We start from the raw sequence: 22,558 nt of genomic DNA on the forward strand, positions 1-22,558 counted from the left end.
AATTTGATTGGAGATGAGATTATTCGAACCTGATTAACACGGCTTGTAACTTTTTCCTTTTGAGATAGAAGCTTACTTTTTCGATCATAGGCCAAGTTATATCTAGTGTAAAAAAAAGCTGCTCTCTCCAGTGGTGCCAAAAAGAAAACTGTGGGACGATTCCTGCACTTTTTGCTGATAGATTTTGTGAAGAAAGTAGTGCCTAAATTTCAGCTAAGGCTAAAAAAATTCAAACTAAGAACGCAAATAACTCCCTCCGTAGTTAACCGTTTAACCGCCGAACTATAGACGGATGATCAAATTTGAGTAATTTTTTGAAATTATGTCTATTTATGTCTAGTAAATACAGAAATAAAATAAAATTTCCAGAAAAATTTTTTTTACTATGATTTTCAGTGTGTTCCATTTTTGGAACATTGGCGTTTTGCATGAAGTTTTTTTTTTCAGAGAATTTTTTTAAACTAAGAGGTTTTGAATGCGGTTTTTATCTTAGCATACTTTATTGCGGAAAAAATAATATTTTAAATTGCATTTGTGTACATATCAGAATTCAGAAAATCCAATACTGAAATATCTAATGCCCATCATATGAAAGGAAGCGTTGCTGGTGAAGTTGTTTGTCGCAATGGAAACATTTCTTAGTCGTATTTTTTTGCACACCGCGCAACGTCCTTGGGATGCAGATACAATATAATGTCCGTCAGACATTCTTGACCGTTTATGTAAATGACAACGAGGCCCTGGAGGACTTTCCACTCGTACTTTTCTTCTTAGGAGGTGAGTTGTTATTTCTCTTCGGATCTCTAAATGCTTCATCTTGACTTCGTGTAAATCACAATGAAGTAACCAACTAGCTACAACTGAAATATTCAGCGCATTACTAAAAAGATTCCACCACCATTTTTTACTCCTCAAATGAGGTCTGTAGCTCCCTAAAAGTTTATCCAAGACGTCCACACCCCCCATTCCTTCATTGTATCTCTTGATAAGATGAGGTTGTGGCACATCTATCTTGCATTTCTGCGCATTTGAGTAACATTTTACAGATGCAAGTGGCTCATGTGTATAACAATTAGATGCTACTGTAACCACTGCATTATCTTTCCAGCTGCACATGTACACTGATCCATCAGATCGATAGTCAAAATTTCCGTGATCTTCTTTAGAAAGGGCTTTTTTGGATTTCCATGGACAATGGCCAGTTCGGTTTTCACGAATTGTTCCTGTTGCTCGTACACTTTTTTTTTTATAGCTGAGAAATTAAGTCATATGATGAAAAAAAGTTATCAAAGTATACTTCATGCTTAGACGTGTCAGTCAAAACTGATAATAGAATCATTTACAACTCTGGATCCTAATTGCACATCAGGGGATCCTTCTTTTTTGCCTGAATAAATCTCCATGGAATATGGGTATCCACTTGAAGAGCACAGCATCCAAATTTTGAAGCCGAATCTTATTGATTTTCATCTAATAAACATTTTACATGAATGCGGACCGTAGTAGGGAACCATAGATTCATCTATGCTTAATTTTTCATGAAATACACCAAATTGTTGAGGGTTTTTACACAATTCTTCGTAAATAAGGAAAACTTTTCTTAGTTTGTCATTTTGTTTTAATTCATGGTTGTCCATCAAATGAAAGTTGCTTTTTAATTTTCGAAAACGATTTTGAGGCATAACTGTTAGTACAATTGGCACAGATGTATCTTCTGCACTGCTCCAATACATATCTTCAGAAGGAACAGAATGGTACCCACTCAATAGCAACAAACCAAAAAATTGTAGGATTTCATCTCTGTCAACATCTATTCTTCCTCAGTGATATTGCCTAGTTCATCAGGGGGTAATTGGCATATATCTACATCTGACAAATCCGAATCTGACAATGTCTCTAAATAAGCCACAGCTTGTTCTACAGTAAGAAATCTTGTAGACATTTTTTAACATTTATGAACAGTTGGTATACGTCAAACAGAATTTCGTTTCGCCCGAAAACAAAGCTAGCGAATTATTGAACTGCATTTAAAATATGAAGAATAAAACTCTCACTAATATTATTTTTTATTATTACGTGACAATGCAGCTGTCCGAGCAGGTGTGGATTCGGAGCCATATAGTCCGTCAAACAGAAGACTTATTATTTTCTTTGCTAACGAAACGTCATATCCTTTCAAAATATAAACTTACTTGGTTTTGCCAACATCTACATCAGAGTACATTCAAAATGAGAAAAAAAAAAGAAACATATATTACGAAAAATGAAATTTCCCCTTGGAAGTCGAACGATTTACTTCTTGGAAATTTGACTCCCTAAAAGCGCCAATGTTCCAAAATTGGAACATGCTATTTTGAAGGGGTACACCTTTCGGAAATATCATTGTACATTTCTACAAGCATTTTAAAATCATACATTGAAGTATTTTTCACAACTATAATAAATATCATCACATTTTCTGAAAAAACAAATTTTTGGTAAATTTTATAAGAAAAAGTTGCAAAAAGCTAAAAAAACACTCATCTTTGAAAAATCGCAATAAATAATTGAAAACATATAAACAATCAAGCAGGAAATCAAAAAATACTTTGAAATAAGACTAAATTGTGTTAAAAAAAACTTGTTTATTTTAACGTTATTTCTTGGGAAAATTTTCACTTAAATATGATTTTTGGAACATTGGCGGGTAAACGGTTAAGTTAGAGCATTGAAACAAATTGCGTAGAACCCAGAAAATTCCACCCTTTCCAACAATATACAATATTAATGTGTACAAGTAATTTTAACCTCTTTAATAGTAAATTTATGCAAAGTTTGAGCTTAAAAAATTAATTACAAAAAAACTAATTCCAAATTATAAAAACAAAACTCCAAGTGCAAACAACCGTGGCTCAAAGTAATTTTGTACAAAATTTCAAGGCTGTAGGTGCTATGGGGTCTCCTGGAGGTAGGCCTGCCACAGACTCCCTTTCAGAATTTCTTTGACCTTACTTTCTTTTAATATCAAGAGAGAAAAAATATTACAAAAATGATATATTTGAAATAGGATGGTTTGCATAATGCAACTATTAAGTAACTAAAAAATCGCCCATCAAAGTATGACTGGTGAAAATTGCTTCTACATTTAAACAAAACAATTGCTTGTTTGGTGATGTTTTTTGATTGCTGAAATTGTATCCCTAACTCCAGTGAATTGACCCTTAACTCGAGTAGGTAGCGTTAATTGTTGACCACTTTTTTGTTTCTTCATTCTTCTAAAATGAGACTTAGCAGTAAAACAGTTAAGTTACCCAATTTAGTTCAACCATGTCAAAATAAAGCATTTCCCTGCATGTCGAACATTATCAAAAAATATTATCAAATTTTTATACTTAAAAATATTATCCAGTTTCATTGTTGGTGATGTCAGGAGTGTAACTCGATCAGTGAATTGGCTATTATCTATATGAGGATTCTTTATTCTGTGTTAAATACTTTGATTAGTAAATTACTTTTAAAGTATTGATAATTAAATTAATTAATTAATTTAGAAATGGTCTAGTTCTAGTTAAATTCAGTTAACAACTCAATTAAGTGCTGAAGTTTTAGAAAACGACATTTTTCGTACAATTATTGACATTAATGACTACAGATAAAATACTTTTCATTTATACCATGAAGTTATTGTAGGGGGGAAAACATCCGTTTCATCAAGTACTCAAAGTCATTCATTAAATAAGAATCAAAAAGAACAGTTTTTAATAAATAAGTGAGGCTTATTTAGCAATGAAAAATGTCTTTTCAAAAAATCATTTCCTATTAAAGTCAGCTGTTCATTGAATAGTGGTGCAATAAACCTACTGCTTTGTGAACTGTTTCATTAAAACCTTCTTAATTGACTTTGAAATAATAAATAAGTATTTAATGAGAGATAAACTAGAATAAAATATTATCAATCTGAATCTTTCATTTTCAACTGTAACAATATAATAAACTAGAAAATCGCCTATCAAGATATGACGGGTGAAAATTACTTCTACATTTGAACAAAGCCATTGCCTGTTTGGGGATATTTTTATAGTTGAAATTTTAACCTTAACTCCAGTAGATAGCATTCATTGTTGAGCACTTTTTTGTTTCTTCATTCTCCTAAAATGGCAGTCTTACCAGTAAAACAGTTAAATTATTGGATCCAGTTCAGCCTTGTCGAAATACAACATTTCCCTGCATGTCAAACATTACCAAAAAATATTATTAAATTATTATGCTGTAGTGCGAGTTTCATTGTTGGTGATGTCAGTGTTACTCGATCAGTAAATTCGCTATTATATATACTAGGATACTAATTTACTCCTTTTGAAATATTAATTACATTTAATTGTTAAAGTGCAACATTTATTCTACTTTTACTTTAAATATACCTTCTCAAGGATAATCAAGTTTTCAGAGAGGATGGAGAATTATAGGCTCAATCTCCCAAAAACTCTCAAATAATTTATTGATTCATTAGTCTACAGGTAGTAATGATTGAGTAATGTGTAATGGCCTATTTACTAGCACCTTTAAAATTGATTGAAGTAACCGGTTGTCAGATTAAAAAATGTAGCAAATTATTTTTACAGTAGCTGAAAAAAGATCCTTGCATAAAATTGGGAGAATTTTGCTATCAACTTCTGTTGTATGAACCATGCAAACCATTTCTGAAGTGCTTGACTGGCATCCGGAATTGATTCTATATGTTAGTAAGAATCACAGCACCACAGAGTATCGCTCATCAAAAGCATGTATTCTGAGAAAAGTGATATTCCCAAACTGATGTAATTAAAATCTCTAAAGCTCTTACCCTACAAAAAAAATCATAATCAGTTTGAATGTTTGAATTATTAGATAAAAAAGGAAATGTACAAATGTTATCATAATTCATCTGATACAAAGTAGTGAATGATTTTCATAAAGAAAAAACTTATTAGTATACTTAAAGTTAAAAAAAAAAGATTTATCATCATATTTCAATTTATTTTGATCATTTTAAAAACTGCTTTTTGAATGATGCTGATTGATAAGCATTAAGTTGTTTCTTTCTCAGTGCAAACAAAAATGTTTTTGCATATAGTGATTGAAAAATTAAAATGCACTATCAGGGCTCGATTCAAAAATTTTAGGACAGTAAGCAAGGCGTCCTTACAGCGGCGCTCGTGAGCCGTACATTGGAAAAAAGTGCTGTAGCGTAGCAAGCACACACCTTTTTTTCTAATTGCATATGCTGCAGGCTAGGGTACACATATAAAAAAAAGCTGTTTTAATGTTAAATGCCACACTTCTATACAGTTTATAAATCACTATTGATGTTAAACACTATAACAAATTAAAGCCACATTTCTATATAGTCTCTCATTTTTGGAGGCCCTTAAGCCAGGCTTCATGGGCCTGTAGTTTAATGAGGCCCTGTACGCTATTGATTAGTGCTTGATCTTCATACAAAAAGTATTTCACAGCCTTAAAAATTGCTGAAGAACTCAACTTTTTAAGCAGTCCAATAAAATAAATGTTGATTATTCAATTTGTTATAAAATATGTTTTTTGGATGCTACTTTTATATTATGATAGGCTCTTTATGTTTTGATTATTTTCACAATATTTCACAATAATTATTTATACACTAATATGTTTTATTTATTTTTACATGATGTTTGTATTTCATTTCTATTACATTTTGATTAATATTCAAAGTATGTGAATTGCTTGAAAATGTTTTCTTAAAAATAAAAAATGGTAATGCAGGTTTTCCTAATTCAGATGGTGGAGTTAAAAAAAGTGAAGCACAGATTCATTTACAACGCAAAATACAAGAAAAAGAGCATATCAAAGAACAGAAAAAGAAACTTCAAGAGCAGCAATCAAACTTAGTTTGCTTAAATAAAGGAAAAATTCTTTCAAGCAAGAAAAAAAATTTGAAATCAAAAAAGCCAAAAAGTTTTCCTTTGCCAGCTGATATAGTTGATTTCCCAGAGGTAAAATGCTATTTCTACTTATTGATAATTTCATCACTTTTTCTATCTTCCTCTTCTTTTTTTTTTTTTTTTTTTTTTTTTTTGTAAAAAACTAGGGGGCTCCTCCCCCTGCTCGCTGACATTCACTAACCTTGAAGATTGCTGCTTAATCTTATCCGGTTTGCAGACGTTTATATTGTCTTTCAGGAAAAATCAGATTAAAATATGTGGTATGGTTAGACCATCAAGAAAGTCCTGTTCTCCCTTCTGTTAAAGATAGAATTTTAGTTCATGAGCTCGTTATAATGTAAAAACTCTGCTCCCTTTTGAGCAAAAATGAACTTGATGAAAATATGTAAAAACAAAATTATTCATTAGTTATTTAAAAAACAACTTAAAGACCAAATTTCTAATGTATCGTTTCACATAAATCTTGTCTAAGTTTTGGTTTTGCAAACTTAATTGTATTGAAGTGAAAGGATAAATTTCAGTGAAACAGAATTTGTAATCTTTTACGGATCTTGACAGCCTACAGAAGCACATAGTTGAAAATTCTGATAAATGATATATATGGGTGCCAACACCTTATCTTGGCATAAAACTTAAATGTAACATATTTTTCTAGTCATATTGTTCTTTTTATGGCATCCTTTGAGTCCTTTGATTCATGTAATCCAAATCAGGGTATGCCTTACATTTGGGGAATAATCATAAAGATTGGATCTTTTTCGAAAATTTTCGCCAAATTGGTCAAAACAAAGCATATTGTTGGTCGTCAAATGTTGCCAAAATCAATATTGCTGAAGTTTAAATTTTAATGTTTAATCTTTAAACAAAGCAAACCATTCAATAAGAGTAAAAGTAACATTAAAATGAAAAAAAGAGAATCTGCCAAATAAACAAAGCCATTAAGTATACATTATTTGAATGTGTCAGAAGATGTTATAATTGTTGGATCTGGGGGTTTTTAGGCTTGATTTAGATAAGAGCGCAGCTCCAAAAGAATGAAAGGGAGGGGGGGGGGGTGAGGACGGCGTTCAAATAGCTTTTCCCCGGAGTATACAAACTAACTTATACAATAGTTCACAGTTATATGTGCTAAGGGATTTCGGAGCATGCGAAACTGCTGCTTTTTACATTTGAAAAGTCGTAGTCTCTAGTAACATTTTGTTCTTAAGATCTTGAATTGAGTTTAGCTTAAGACTTTGGAGCTAAAAAAGAAACCCTTAAATCTACTGTTCTAATTAGTTGAGAAAATTGGAACAAGCTTAATATCATGCAGAAAAAAAAAATCTTACAAATGACATAGAATGTTAAGGGCAGTGAGAAATTTTTCATCCCTTCAATTGGCAATTTATGTTAAATTTCAGCTTAAAAAATAATTAGAAAAAAAAAACTAATTCAAAATCTAAAAAATAAAACCCCAGGTGCACACTAGGGTGGCTAAAGTTTCTCCTAGATAACAGGAAAGTATAGGCTCAATCTCCCACAAATCCTCAGCCTTAAGCCATGCTTGCCAATCAAGTGTTTGTGTATGAATTAATATATACAGGCTCCAACAAATCCCAGGTACCTGGTTACCTGAATAACTAAAATAAATTCCTTAGTTACAAGTTCTTTCAAAAAGAAAGAGAAAAAATCCAATTTATCCAACACATTTTTTACTAAGTATCTTGTAGTGGTGATATCCGACCCTTAAACAACTTAAATTTCGATGATGACTGTATGGCCCAACATCTTCTTTATGCTAGGGTTAGTTCTTTTAATAGTTCTGCTACTGTATACTTTTAAGTAATAGGGAAGTTTTCGATTTTTCAATTTTATTTTTATATGATAGAGTAACATGTATGAACATCATAGGTGAAATTTTTTTGCGAAACGATAAGTAGTTTTTTAAAATTAATTTTTAAAGTTCAAGTGCTTGTGACATCAAATGGCATAGGAAGTGACGTCATGCGCTCTTCCGATACGGGAGAAGCCGAAGGACATGCAGAGTTGGCTTCGAAGACGAAATGTAAAAGGCTTATCTCCTCGCATTAAACTCCTCGCTTTTCTGGAACATTAAATCTCTCATCCTGTCGTAAATATTCGAATATCATCATTGATGTTACTTGAGAAAGATTATTTAGATTGTGCTGTAACGAATCCGGCCTCCATAGTGTGTTCAAAAGGATTATTTGATTTCTAAAAAATAAAAATATCAGCGCGCTCAAAAATGTCCCTAGCGAAAACAAGGGATCTTCGGCGGAAGACTGCCCATTAATGCCCTGTGACGTAAGCTTGTGACGTTTCAGAAGAGCGCACTTTTGCGCATGGATTTTTAAAAATTCATTAAAAATCAATCACGGTGTTTTAAAATTCGGCGATGGTGAATTTTTAAGTTTTGAGGGTCAATTAACAGTATCCAATAGTCAAAATATGAACATTTAATAGGTTGTAACATCCCTATTCTTTGATCATTAGACTTTAAGGATATACTTATTGTAGCAGATTCAATAAATTTTATTAATTAAAAAAAAAAGAGAATATCAATTCAAAACTTTGACTAAGAATTATCAGGCAATATGCAAACAAGAAAAAGATGCCAATTTTCCAGCTGCCAAGAGGAGGATTTCCAAGGAATGGTCGCAAATAAACTCTGGTTATTTATGTGACTACCTTCAATGCTGAAAAAAATTAATTTTATTTCAGAGCTTTGGTAAAGCGCATTTATCTGTTCAAAACCAGAGATCCAAGGAGATTTTTTCAAAGTTTGTTTCTGAAGTTTTAGTAGTTTGGATATTGTTTATGAGTAAGTTATTACTGCATTTGTGTTGTGTATGAATTTGCATCAGTTTTGTTATTTTACCCATTTCTTTTTAGGATAAGGAGTCTGAAAAAATCATATGTCAGCCAGAAAGTCAGTTGCAAAATTCAAACTCAGCTGAGATTCCAGTTAAAGAAGAAGACTGTGAACTTGAAGTTATTCCTAGTACTTTATGTGAGAGTCCATCTAAATCCGAAATTATTAAGGAACAGCTTTCTCCCGAAAAACAGCCCAGTCCTTCGCAGAGTCCTGGCTACCAACAAGACATTGAAGATTCTACCAAGAAAAAAAATAAAGTACTATCTCATAGTAAAACACCTGTGTGTATTGCACAGAGCTTGTCCAGTATAATCATAGTGCCCTCAATATCCCACCTTCCTGAAATGGGTAAACAAACTTTGACCCCTCAAAAATACAAACGAATTCAGCCAAAGCCATCGAGCAACGAGTCTTTTTCTGCTGCTGTGAGAACAAGAGCTGGATCATTGGGTTCTTCTTCTATCAAACCAAAAAATCGTTCTAATGACGGGAGACGAAGTTCCCATGCATGGCTCCAGAGTGATTCTAACGCAGAAATTGATGATAGTTTTTCTAAAAGAAGTTTTGCAAATATTTCCAGATCGATTTCGAAACCAGCTATTCTTAGTAGGAGCAAAAAAAGTGCTGTCTGTGAACAGGCTACCCTAAAGGAAAATTTAGAATTTTTGTCCGATTCTTTAACTTCTAGTAATGAAGAAGTCATGCAAAATGTTTCTGTTAACGAAAAGCCCAACCAAACTGCTACTGAGCTTATTATGAAGAATAACAGCCAAGAGCACTTCGTCGAAACTTCTGTTTGCAGTGAAGATAACAATGCTGTGAAACGGCATCTGGATGAAAGCGGTGGAAATATTGCAAATAAACGGTTACATTTAGATGTGGACAAGCCCAGAATTACAGCTGCTATTTCTCTTGCACCTTGGACTAAGGGTAACATTTCTGTGAATAAAGACAACATTTCATGCAATGCTTTAGTACAAAATTCCTTAAACCAACGAAGTACTTCGATTGAAGAAGTTAGTGTTTATGAAATTGAGGGGGATGCCTTGAATGATTATTTTCGAGGTTCCAACTCTCATACCTCAGTTTTTATTCCCACAAAAAGAGAATCTAAGGAATCTGAACCAAGCAATTCTTCCAATAACAAAGTTGAACAGTTATCCCAACTTCGAATATTATTAGAACAAAATCTTCCTCGTGGAATTTCAAAGACTGTTAAATCCCCTAAAAATCAAATGGTTTCTTCCTCATCTCCTTTAGTTTCGGATGAAAATGTCTTATTGTCCCACCAAATGAAATCCATCAATTTAAATAGTAAAGATTTGTACTCAACTCAAATGCAAGATTTAAATAAGTCTGTGTTTTCTAATAGCACTTTAGAGAGGGAAATAAACATTGAACCTATGTCTGATAAAAATGCAGATTTTATAAAAAGTAACATGCATATTGATACTGTAGAGAAACTTTTATCTTCTAGTGATTTAAATGCCCAAGTTGGTTTAAGCGATAACGAGGAACTTTTATCTAATTCCAATATATTTTTAAATTCCACTAAAAGTGATATACAAATGGACATAAGTTCTCAGAATGGATTATTAGACATGAATAAAACTTCTGATATTAATGATTCTTTGCTGGCTTCAAATGTGATATCAAATGTAGAACTTTTGTCTCAGCAAACAAACCATATTTTGCATTCTAATCGTGTAAGCACTTACACTCAAGTACCTTCTGTACCACAGAGCCCCAACACCAGAAGGCGAGCTTTCAATTTTATGCCCATTTCTCCTAGACACACACCTGTACCTGATACTGCTTGCCCTGCAGTTTCATTGTTGTCATCACCTGTTCCAAATCAATATCCCAGAAATATGATGTCCACGGCAGTTGGTCCATCTCAGCCGCCTAGTAATGCTGGAAGTCCATTTGTTTCCCCAAGATCTACACCAGTATCTCTTTGTCGCTCACGACACAGCTCTGGCCAAAGTACCTATAGTGCTTCTAGACACACACCTTTCCAAAATTTTGATTCTGGCGTTTCGTCAGTGTCGACTTCCCCCTTTATCTCTCCCCAACCTACACCCGTTCCAATTGGTAGTAGACTTAGACACAATTCAAGTCACGGTACTGGTAAAACAGTGACATTTTGCTCTATTAATAGTCCTCAAATTATCCACTCACAGTCTGCAATAAATGTAGGACGTACAAGGCATAGCTCAGGTCCTGGAGGTCCTCATTTGCTTGGATCCTTATATGCTCCAAGAAGTGCTCCTTTGTCCCCGTTAGTCAGTGACCAGTGTCCTCCATCCAGTTTCATGTTTCCCTCTGCAAGTGAATCAAGATCGCGCCATAATTCTGGCTCTAATACCACGTCTTTGTCACCACTGTCAGAGCAAGCATCATCTTCTTCGAGTAGCTGTACAAGCAATCTCCCAGATCTTTCCAGTACTACAGATACAGTGCAATCATTATCTCACTCTTTCATAAAAGATGGTGCTGCTGACTTGTTGATTAGCGCCAATCCAACCTTCAAGCAAGTGCGTCAACGCCATGCGTCCGGCTCTGTTATTTACACCAAACCTTCATTAATTATGAAAGACACATTCTCACCAGAAGTCCAGAGTTTATTGAAGAATAACGTTGCAGCAGGAACCGAATTCATGCTGAGCAATCGAAGCCAATCTGTCCCTCTTCACCAAATGTTACAGAATTTGGACACATATTGTTTTCTGCCACAACCAGTTGAAGATTCATGTCCCACCAAGTCGCATCCAAATACACCAGTAATGAATCAGATGTTTTCTTTCCCTTCTCTGAGTTCGACACAAGAGAACCCTTCTCTTATCTTGAGTGGTGATGTCCTCAATTGTGATAAACCTCTTGTTCAAAGTTCGCAGATGGAGTGGTCCGGATTAGAGCCCACAAGTGATTTGGAAATGAGCTCTGCACGTCGCAACTTGGCTCCTCTCCTTGATGGACCACTCAGTGATGATTTACAAACTACACTGGAAGATCTGAGAGATTGTGATACAGACTTCTCGAAATTTGCCCAGGAGTTGGAGCTGAGCCAAACTGAAGATGGAAGTCTCTAAGAAAGGCAGATTTGTTAAATACTTTTAAAAATCATACTAAGAATGTGTTGTCAAATTTTTTTTATCCATGCTTCGCAAATTAAGCATTTGTTTTTCCATACTTGGCTTGCTATTTGAAGTAATTCATGTTTATATATGATTGCACATTGCTTCTAGTTTTTTTAACATACCTATTATTTTGGACTCACTTTTATCTTGTCTTATATTCTACACTTTGGAAAATTGATGAAATTTAAGATTCTCAAAATTGGTGAAATTTAGGAATTATCCTTTTAATGTTCTTTTGAAATACATAATTTCAGTTGTCATTTTTCAAGTATTTATATTTTTAAAGACAATATATACATTACGCATGATTTTAAAGTTACTGCTTTTAAAAATATATTTAGCAATATTGCTTACATTTTTGTTTCCTGACAAATGTTTTACTTATTACAATTTATTGTACTTACTCAAAAATGTTTTAATCAGTTTTGTTGCGAGTTTTATAGAGAAAAGAATAGAAAAGTAAGAGGCATGAAAATGTATTTCTATTTTCACAGCAGATATTAAACATGTAACACAGTTGCCATTCCAGTATATTTTTTGTGAATATTGAATGTTAAAGCTGCTTCATCCTTAACAAGAAAAAAGTTAGTGACCCTTAGAAGGGGAAAAATGGGGCTGTCTTTCATCAAATTGAGTATTTTCTTCATTAAAATGGTTATTATTTAATGATACAGTAATATGGCGAAAACTTCTTTTTTTTTTCCAACTAAATATATTTTCATTCTTTTTTTTTTAATCAGATTCAACAGTATTTTATTTTTTGCTTTACTAATATCAATTATTAGCCAGTAAATACCACAGCGTGCACAGGATAGAAGGCGTATGAACCTTGCTGTGTGAGAAAAATTCAAGTACATTCATCGCATAATTGCAAGTTCTGCATTTTGTGCAACTGTACCACGTATTGGGAATAAAGCTTAAGTTGTAAGGCACAAATCTGCAACTGAAATTGTATACATAGGTTTAAAATTTACATAGAATCTATTCTGTGAAAGTAAATGGAGCTATATGGCAAAAATAGTTATTTCAAAATTGGATAGAATACCACATGAATTTTCCTCTTCAGTTAACAGTTGAAAAAAACTAATAATTTTCTTTTATTCTAAATCCTTTTGTGCATCCATTCCAATAAATGAATTTTTCTGAAAAAATCTATATATGCTTATTTCATTTTTTCAAAAGATTGTGCTGTTGCATTTGACTTTAAAATTGTTTTCTATTCAAATAGTGTTTTTTTTTCCCCCTCTTGATCCAAGCTACCATTTAAATCAAACATTATTTATTTATGTGTCGATAATTGAGACAAACCTTAACATTAAAGTTTCTAACCTTAACAGGTTACCTTAAGGTCCTTAACATTAAGGTAGCCAATTCATGACAAACCTCAAATAAGGTTTTAGGGAAAAAAATTTTTTTTTGCTTTATTTTTAGAAAATTGTAAATATTTAACTATTGTTCATTTAAAATTCTAAACTCAAACATAATATATGCCCATACTCATTTTATGAAAGCAAGGTGAATAACATATTTACAGAGCAATTTAGTAATAAAAATGCTAGTACAGTGAAACCTGTAAAGTTGACCGCTTTTTTCAAGTACAGAATTTGTCCTATATTACATAAATAAACCTCTATACTGCTGTGCTAAGCACAAAAGTCATATCTGCAGCTGATCTCAAACTGAGAAACTGCTATTTAAAGTTCTTTCCCTTCATAAATTTGATTCAGATTCCACTTTTTTTAGATTGTTTTAAAAAATATTTCCCATTCACAAATGACAATAAGAACATAGTAAAACATGTTATGAAGAACCACCTCACGACACTAACTCAATTTTGACAAAAAGTGCAGCTACAACTTTTTTGCTTAGCACGAAAATCTAGTATCGGCTTCTGCAGTGGAGTTAAAAATTAGAAATTGCTGTTTAAACAGGGTGGCGACAGATCAGGGAAATCAGGGAAAAGTCAGGGAACTTTATTAATCAGGGAAAAGTCAGGGAAATATCAGGGAATTTTGAAAAAATAACAAAAAATCAGGGAAAATTGATTTTATGAAGAAAAAAATTTTTTTTTTGCTTTACGAAATTAAGTACTCTAATTCCCTACGCATTTTCCGCCAATTAACTGTTCAAAAAAAAAAGTAAAATTAATGAGGTGAGATTATACACTGCCGCATATTTGTGCATCTGTTTTCCTCAACGTCAAAGTATTGAATCTTACTTATTAACCACAGGATGAACGTCCTAAGATTGCTTTTATGTCTGTTAGGTTGTTTATTTTACCTAGGGACTTGAAATTTCCTTTTACGCTTTCAATGCTACGTAAAATAAACAACCATACAGGCAAAGAGCAAGCCTTCATTAATGCCTTAGCTCCTTTGCCTTTATTCCATTGTCTCGAAGTAATTAGCGTACTGTAATCATGATTTCAAGAAGAAATCTTTGGTTTTTGAATTAATACTATGAAAGCTTAAAAGTTATTACTTCCTCGCGATTTTAATTTAATTGCTAAAATTGAACTTTCAATAAAAAAAAACTTTGTTTTTTGCCGTTATACTATTTGATGTCACCGCAAATTATAAAGGTTTTCTTTTCTTCAGACTGAAGTGATTCTTTAATTTTACAACCAAGTTGTATTCTTCTTTTATATATTTTGAAATTAACTAATTGTTTTTTTTTTCTTTTTTTCTTGCATTTCAAAGTTGTTTGTTACAAAAGCAATCCAAGATTTTTTTTGTTACATACTGAAATCATTTGAAATAGAGTTAACATGTGTATTTAAATAAATATCTTAATTTTTTTACTGTTAAAATGCTGTATTCATTCATTAAAACCTATGTTCTTGATTAGAGAAAAACTCCCTATGAATAGATGTCGAATGGTTTCATCTGTTTTGCATAAATATGTCAATTAGTTATATAAGAATAACTACATTACTTCTATTCTTTCACTATTACTTGTTATTTTTGCAACAATTATTATACTCTTTGAAAACTTAGTTCAAAATAATTTCAATTACTTTTTAGTTCTATCATAAATACACATGTTTTTAAGAGTAATTATAATAGTTTCTTAAAATTCTTATGCTAAGTGATTTTTGAAAGTAAAGTAGTTTTTTTTTCTATAATCTTTCCATTGTAGAAAAATTTAATATACTGTTTTGTAGGTCCCCCCCCCCCCCCCCCCGAAAAAAAAATTGACTTGATATGTTTTTTTAACCATTTTATTAAAAAAAGTAGCATTTTTTTAAAGTATATCTTTAGTTCAACAACTTTACACAACTTAAAACGTTTAAAATACTGCATTTTATGCAAACATACAATGGATTTCAAGTAGAGCAAAGAAAGAAAACCATTATCATTGGTAACGTAAATCAGGGAAATTTGGTGAACTTCATCAGGGAAATCAGGGAAAAGTCAGGGAACTTTTTTTCACAGTTCCTGTCGCCACCCTGTTAAAGTACCTCCATGTATTTGATTTAGATTCAACCTTTTTCGAAATTTTCCTATTCCTATTCAGAGTCACAACTGACTACAACTGTATTTATGTCGAGGACTGCATACTAAGTGCCTTGCCTCCATTATTTTATATACCGATAGATGGCAGCACCATCACCGGATCGAACAGTTGATGAGAATTTAGAACTAGTCCAAGAGCTAATAGCTACCTGGTGCTAGCACCCCCAGAGGTATCGTTTCACTTGGAGGACATTGAGACCACGAGCATATTTAACGTCGCCCAGTCCCCTTTAATGACGACGGTGGGTCTTCGACCATCGAGGTTCGAACCCAGGACCCTCCGGCCCCGAATCCGACACTCTACCGATCGGGCTACCACGGCCCCTCGGAATTTGAAAAATATTTCCCATTGACAAATGACCATTGTTGTCTTGTACCAGCTGACTGGCAATTTTTGGCATGCGCTGCTTCACTTTTGCAACTGTTCCATAATTCGGTATAAAGTCCAACTTCCACAGTACACACTTGCCATAAGGACCTGTTTATAGGGTAGGCAACCATTCACACAAAGAAATAACAAAGGCAGGAGAGAGAAAGTACATCCATGCTCGAGCCGGGATTTGAACACGGGACCTCCTCATTGCAGTCTGACTCCTCAGACCACTGGACAAGGCGAGAGGCAAATGACCATTAAGTTTTGCATTTAGGTGAAATATGTGACAAAGAACTACCTGGTGACCCTTATTCAATTTTGACAAAACGTGTAAATAAGACTTGTGCTTAGCACATGTTTAAGTTGACCACTAAAGTATTGCTAAGCAAGTAGTCAATTTAACAGGTTTCAATGTGCAGGTTTTTGAGGATTCAGTAAATTCTTTCTGGATTTTTTTTTTTTTTTTTTGAAAAAGAAAAATAACAAATTTTAATGCAAAATAAATTACACGGGAAATTAGCTCACCTATGTTTTCTTTTCAGTTGACTTAATGGCTTGCTTTAAACAGATCTCGTATTTTTTCCATGAATTTGTCTTCATGATAAAAATGATTCAATGATTAGATTCTTCCGACTTTTCTTACTTTCGAGTTCTGGAAATTTCTAGATTTTTATCAGTTCAGAAGTTGCAATCTTTGATCTCTTTTTCTATTCAGTAAACATTAAAATCATCTAAACTTTTTTCTCCAGTCTTGCAGTAATTGCCAATTTCTCTTTGAAAAAAAAAAGGAGCAACAGATAGTTTACTTAGAATTACGGTGAATTATTAGGTATGTTAACATTTATGTGTACCTTCAAAATTTTTCTGTATCATTTATTTTTTAAAAGTACCTTGTTGTGCATGTCTGAAATAGAATAACTTGTATGTAATACATGTATATAAATACATATATTCTTTTTATGCAAAATATGAATTCACACGTTCACTCTCCTTTTTTTTTGTAAAAGGCAAAATTAGAGCTGTTTCTCATGTTTTTGAGCTTTGTGACCATTTCTCGCCTATATACCCGTCATCTGTTAAAGTCGGCCCAATTTGATGTCTCCAATCAATTATTTAAATAGCTAACGGGAAACATTCTAAAGTGCATTATTTGAAACAACAAAAAATGTGGTCCCAATTCCCTCCCCCCCCCCCCCTTTTTATGTGTGGTGTAATTGAAGTTGGTATATAAACAAATATCTATGGAAAATAATCTCTGTCATTATCTTGTTTCCTTGTTAAGTTATTATGATTAAGTTAAATTTTGAGCACTGGAAAAGGAATGAAAGTGTTTGAATAGAAAGTATATATTTCATATACATTTGGAATTTTAGCTCAGATTTTTGATGAAGACTACAAACTATAATTCTCCCTCAGTTACATATCTTTCAGAAAATATATACTTTGCTCAGAGGAAACTTGTGAAATTTAGAATTTCAGTAACAGATAGATCTTTTTATTGCTTGGAGCATTATAATTACGTTTTAACTCGTTTCTGCCAACTTTTTGAAAGAGTTTAGCATAAAAAGTTTATTTTCAAACATTCATTTCATTTATTTTCCAAGTTTAATTGTTAATTTATCATTTAAATATTATGAATTTTATTTGAAACAAACCTGTTTTGAGCAAGAAACTCTTATTGTTTTTACACACCTAAATATAATTCATAATATTTAAAACTAAAAGGAGACTTTCAAGTAAACTCTAAAAAAGGGATTGAATAATTAAAAAAAGACCTATTTATGCTAAACTCTTCCAACAAATTATCAGAACTGAATTGTAAAGTAATTACACTATGATTCAATTAATAAGTGTGTAGTGTTTTTAATTGAACCAATGATTTTAGAAAGGGCATGAGTCCCATTAAATGAGAACATATGACATGCCCTTTCTTAAACCATTGGTTCACACTTGTTTCTTATACTATTAAAATTCTTTGCTTGCATTAAAAGTTTGTTTATTTTGAGGCAGAAATAAAAAATACTTTCTACCCAAATATTTACACACTTCTCATGTTAAAAAATTCATTGAATTTATTTAACAGAAAGGCATATAATGCATACATGAAAATTAATGAAATAGAACTATGAACTCTTCAGCAATACATAACTTTCTATGTACTAATGATTCACATAGAAATTGTACCCACCATTGATAAGTTGATGGATCTACAGTGAACTCCTGTTACAACTAACAGCAGGGGACCGCAAATTTTGTTCGTTGTAATGGGAGTTTTGTTGTAATGGAATTCAAGCAATGAAATGGTAATTAATCGGTACTGAAAATTTATTTCGTTGAAATGGATACTTTGTTGTATCAGTATTCGTTATAACAGGATTTCACTGTATTACTTAAACTTAGTATTTTCCAGATTTTTTAAATTTTATTTTGTTTCTGTGTTTGAATTATTACATTTCCTTTTGTGAAAAAGATTATTTCATTAACTTTCATTCAATAATTTTGTGCTGATATATATGTATCAACAGTAAAGCATCGTTTATTCATTTTTCAAGAGTATATTAGAAATTTTAACATTTGGCACTGGTTATTACAAATTTATGAAAAAGTAATCTTCATGTTTTTAAGGATATAACTAACACCATTTGATGCATAATATAAACCTAACTCAGTAGCACTACCGCCTGTGAAGTCAAGGCCTACTGTGCTCATTTCAATTTTCGCGACTTAGGATTCTGGGGTGTAAAGGCAGATGTTCCAGTTAGGTGGTCAGCGGAACATGGATCCTCAGGGTTTAGTTTCCAAGCAAGCTTGGTTTTCATTGTGCCAACCCACTGAAGGGATGGCTAGCCAAGTTGACTGTTCCCAACCCCAGAATTGAACCTTGGTCTGCGGCATTGGGCCATAGGGCTTTGATGTATGATATTGTGTTGTTAAAAATTTGACCTAGATATCCTTTACTTCCGGAAATTTTCTTTCTTGAAATCGATTCTTTGAAGGGTAGCTTCTGCAAGTTACTACCCAGTCTTCAATTTCTTTCCAGTAAATAATGATTTTTAGAGATGGAACTTTTTTTAAAATCCTCCTATAACTGTTCTTTATATTTCTGGAACATTTTATGTTTTAAAGGAAAAGAGCGACTGGATACAAAAAAGAGGTGATCGTACAGAAATTGGAGAATAAAATGCTTGTCAGTCAAACCTGCCCCATTTTGAGCTTTGTAATATGACCATTCACAGGGTGGCGACAGATCAGGGAGATCAGGGAAAAGTCGGGGAACTTAATTAATCAGGGAAAAGTCAGGGAAATATCAGGGAATTTTGAAAAAATAACAAACAATCAGGGAAAATTGATTTTATAAAGAAAAAAAAATTTTTTTTTGCTTTGCAAAACTAAGTCTCCTAATTCTCTACGCAATTTCCGGCAATTATCTGTTCAAAAAAAAAAGTTAAAATTAATGAGGTGCGATTATACACTGCCGCATATTTGTGCATCTTTTTTCCTCAACATAAAAGTATTGCATCTTTCTTATTAACCACAGGATGCAAGATTGCTTCTGTGTCTGTAAAGTTGTTTATTTTACCTAGGTTGAAGTTTGCTTTCACGCTTTCAATACTACGTAAAATAAACAACTCTACAGGCAAAGAGGAAACCGTCATTAATGCCTTAAGCGTATTGTAATCAAGATTTCAAGAAGAACTCTTGGTTTTTTGAATTAATACTGATAAAAGCTTAAAAGTTATTACTTCTTCGCGTTTTTAATGTAATTACTAAAATTGAACATTGAATCAAAAAAACTTTGTTTTTTTGCCGTTATACTCTTTGCTGTCACCACAGATTAGAAATAGAAAGGTTTTCTTTTTCAGGCTTAAATGATTCTTTTATTTTAAAACCATTCTTTTATATATTTTGAAATTAACCAATTGTTTTTCCCCCCTTACATTTTAAAGCTGTTTGTTACAAAAGCAACCTAAATTTTTTTTCGATACAAACTGAAATCATTTGAAATAACTTGTGCACTTAAGTAAATATCTTTATTTTTTTATTGTTAAAATGCTGTAACCATTCATTAAAATCTATGTTCTTGATTAGAGAAAAGCTCCCTATGAATGGATGTCAAAAGGTTTCATCTGTTTTGCCTAAATATGTCAATTAGTTAGATAAGAATAACTACATTACTTCTATTCTTTCACTATTGCTTGTTATTCTTGCAACAATTATTATACTGTTTGAAAACTTAGTTCAAAATAATTTCAATTACTTTATAGTTCTATCATAAATACACATGTTTTTAAGAGTGATTTTAATAGTTTCTAAAAATTCTTATGCTAAGTGGTTACTGGAAGTAAAGTTTTTTTTTTTTTAATTTTATATAAATTTCCATATAGAAAAAATTATTATACTGTTTTGTAAGGTTTTTTCCAAACAAATTGACTTGATATGTTTTTTTTAAACATTTTATTAAAAAAACAGCATCTTTTTAAAATTATATCTTTAGTTCAACAACTTTACACAACTTAAAAACGTTTAAAATACTGCGTTTTGTACAAACATACAATGAATTTCATATAGAGCAAAGAAAGGAAACCATTATCATTGGTAACGTAAATCAGGGAAATTTGATGAACCTAATCAGGGAAAAGTCAGGGAACTTTTTTCACAGTTCCTGTCGCCACCCTGATTCACCACCCTACCACACCAACCTTTTCTTTGTATAAAAAGTTCCACCATACATGGGGGAAAAGCAAAAATAAAATAAAATAAAATAAAACAGACGCAAAATATGGCTATTTTTGAAAGAGAAAACAATGCACAAGCAAAGCTTTGTGTTTCAACAAAGCACATTATTGTTGTAATAGATAAGACTGAATCTGATGACTTATAAGACTTATAGTTGAAAAATTTAACGGTGCTTTATTGTGCATGTAAGTATATCTATCTCTATATATAACAGTACAGTTGTAGAACTGTTGTGCAGCTATAAGTGGGTTGCACTTATGTCAGAGGTACGTTTTTTTACAAATATTTTGTATTTGAGCGACATGCACTTAAAAATACTTTAACTGATACATATTGTTATTCTATCATCTCTCCTAACATGGATAAAAATGTTGATGAAAAAGGTTTTTAGGTTAAATGTATATTTCTTTTGCTGATTTTAACACATTGAAAAATGTGTAAATTGATCTCATGTATAGTCGTATTTCTGTTAAAGGTTTTATGGGCTAAATCTTGTATATATTTTAATTTTCTTACATGTACTTTGTAGTTAGAGATGACTTGTTAAAAATTATGCAACATATTCGAATATATTCTATGTTCACCTTTTTTTTAATTTACCTACATTTCCCTGTGTTAGTCAAAAGTACAAAATTTAATTTTGTGTACTTCAATTGTTTATTCCGTGGAAGTATTTTATTCAATTATCACTGAAAATGCATTATATACATCAAACTCATGCAAACAATTCTATCAATGTTTGTTCTTTTTTTACTATTTTATTCTTAAATTTTTTTTGAAAGCATTTTTATCTGTATATTTAAAAATTAGCTGTATTTTCTTTAAACTGTAAAAATTACATAATAGTTGATCCACAATTAAGTGTCGCTTTACTTAACTGATATATTTCTTGTGATGAGATGACAATATATTTCTTCAAATATTAAATTGTGTAATATTTACATGATTTAATACTTGCAAAAATAATTTTTGCTTCTCGAATTCATAAATTTTTTCTCTTTTGAAAATAATTGTAGTTTTAGCTTATAATTATGTATTATTTTAATTACATTGAGAATATCAATATTGAAACATTTTTTACTATGTAAGTGTTCCCCATTTACAATTCCCAGACTTTGTTTAATATTAGTGTTGTAAAAAATATGGTTTTTACTTCTGTAAATAATATGCAGTGATATTTTCGTATGCTTATATGTAAATAGTTGAAATTTATGAAGCAGTGTTTTTTATCACAAAAATAAATAGCAAATGAAAATAGATCAATTCATGAGTGCGAAATTAAAAAAGTTTTTTGGCGAGGATATTGCTGTTTAATGTTCAAAGTCATATGTTAAACCTTTCATCAACTATTTTACTTGTTTTTGAATTGGCCTGTTTTTTCAATCCTATGATATATATCCTATTCAAAATTTGGTCAAAGGGGGGGGGGGATTTTTCATTTCAATCAGTGGCACCAGGTTTGGAAAATAAGTGGGGATGCTCAAGCACCAAGTTTGAAAAAGGGGATGGGCGTCCGAAACTAAGTAAATTCGCCAAATTTAATCTTCAAGAAAATGTGCTTTAGATTTTTTTTTTTTTTATGAGTAATATGTGATGGAAAAGTATGAACTTTAACTTGAAGCAATTACCACAGATCAATTTCACTGGTAAGTTTCTCTACAATGAAGATTGAGTGCATTCGGGTATGTTTCTCAACAATAAATGTTGAGTGCAATCAAAGAGTCAACCTAATCATATCTTGAACTCATAATTAAATTACTTAATGGTTATTAGACTAAATAAACAGTTTTGACTTATAGTTAATTAACTGCATGGAGCATTCATCTCTTTAAATGAGCTTTTTTTTTTTTTAAGATGGAACCAAATAGTTTTTTCACGGGGTGATTCATTGTATATCTTGATTTTTTTCCCTTGAGCTAAAACTAAAATACACACATACACTTTGGTAATTCAAAGGCATGTAAAGAAATTCATACATG

At 31.9% G+C, this 22,558-nt stretch overlaps 1 protein-coding gene across 1 annotated transcript in view; it reads left to right on the forward strand.

Moving 5' to 3' along the window:
• The window catches only part of LOC129219953 (DNA-binding protein RFX7-like), a 44,067-nt gene extending 32,161 nt beyond the window's left edge, over positions 1 to 11,906 (forward strand). The window contains 3 exon segments of the mRNA XM_054854270.1: positions 5,761 to 5,990; positions 8,832 to 9,692; positions 9,744 to 11,906. Of these exon segments, the coding sequence (XP_054710245.1) occupies positions 5,761 to 5,990; positions 8,832 to 9,692; positions 9,744 to 11,906 (3,254 nt within the window).
• Positions 11,907 to 22,558: the final 10,652 nt, after the last annotated feature.

This window comes from Uloborus diversus, chromosome 4 (genome assembly GCF_026930045.1).
Source record: "Uloborus diversus isolate 005 chromosome 4, Udiv.v.3.1, whole genome shotgun sequence".
NCBI classification, from domain to species: Eukaryota; Metazoa; Arthropoda; class Arachnida; order Araneae; family Uloboridae; genus Uloborus; species Uloborus diversus.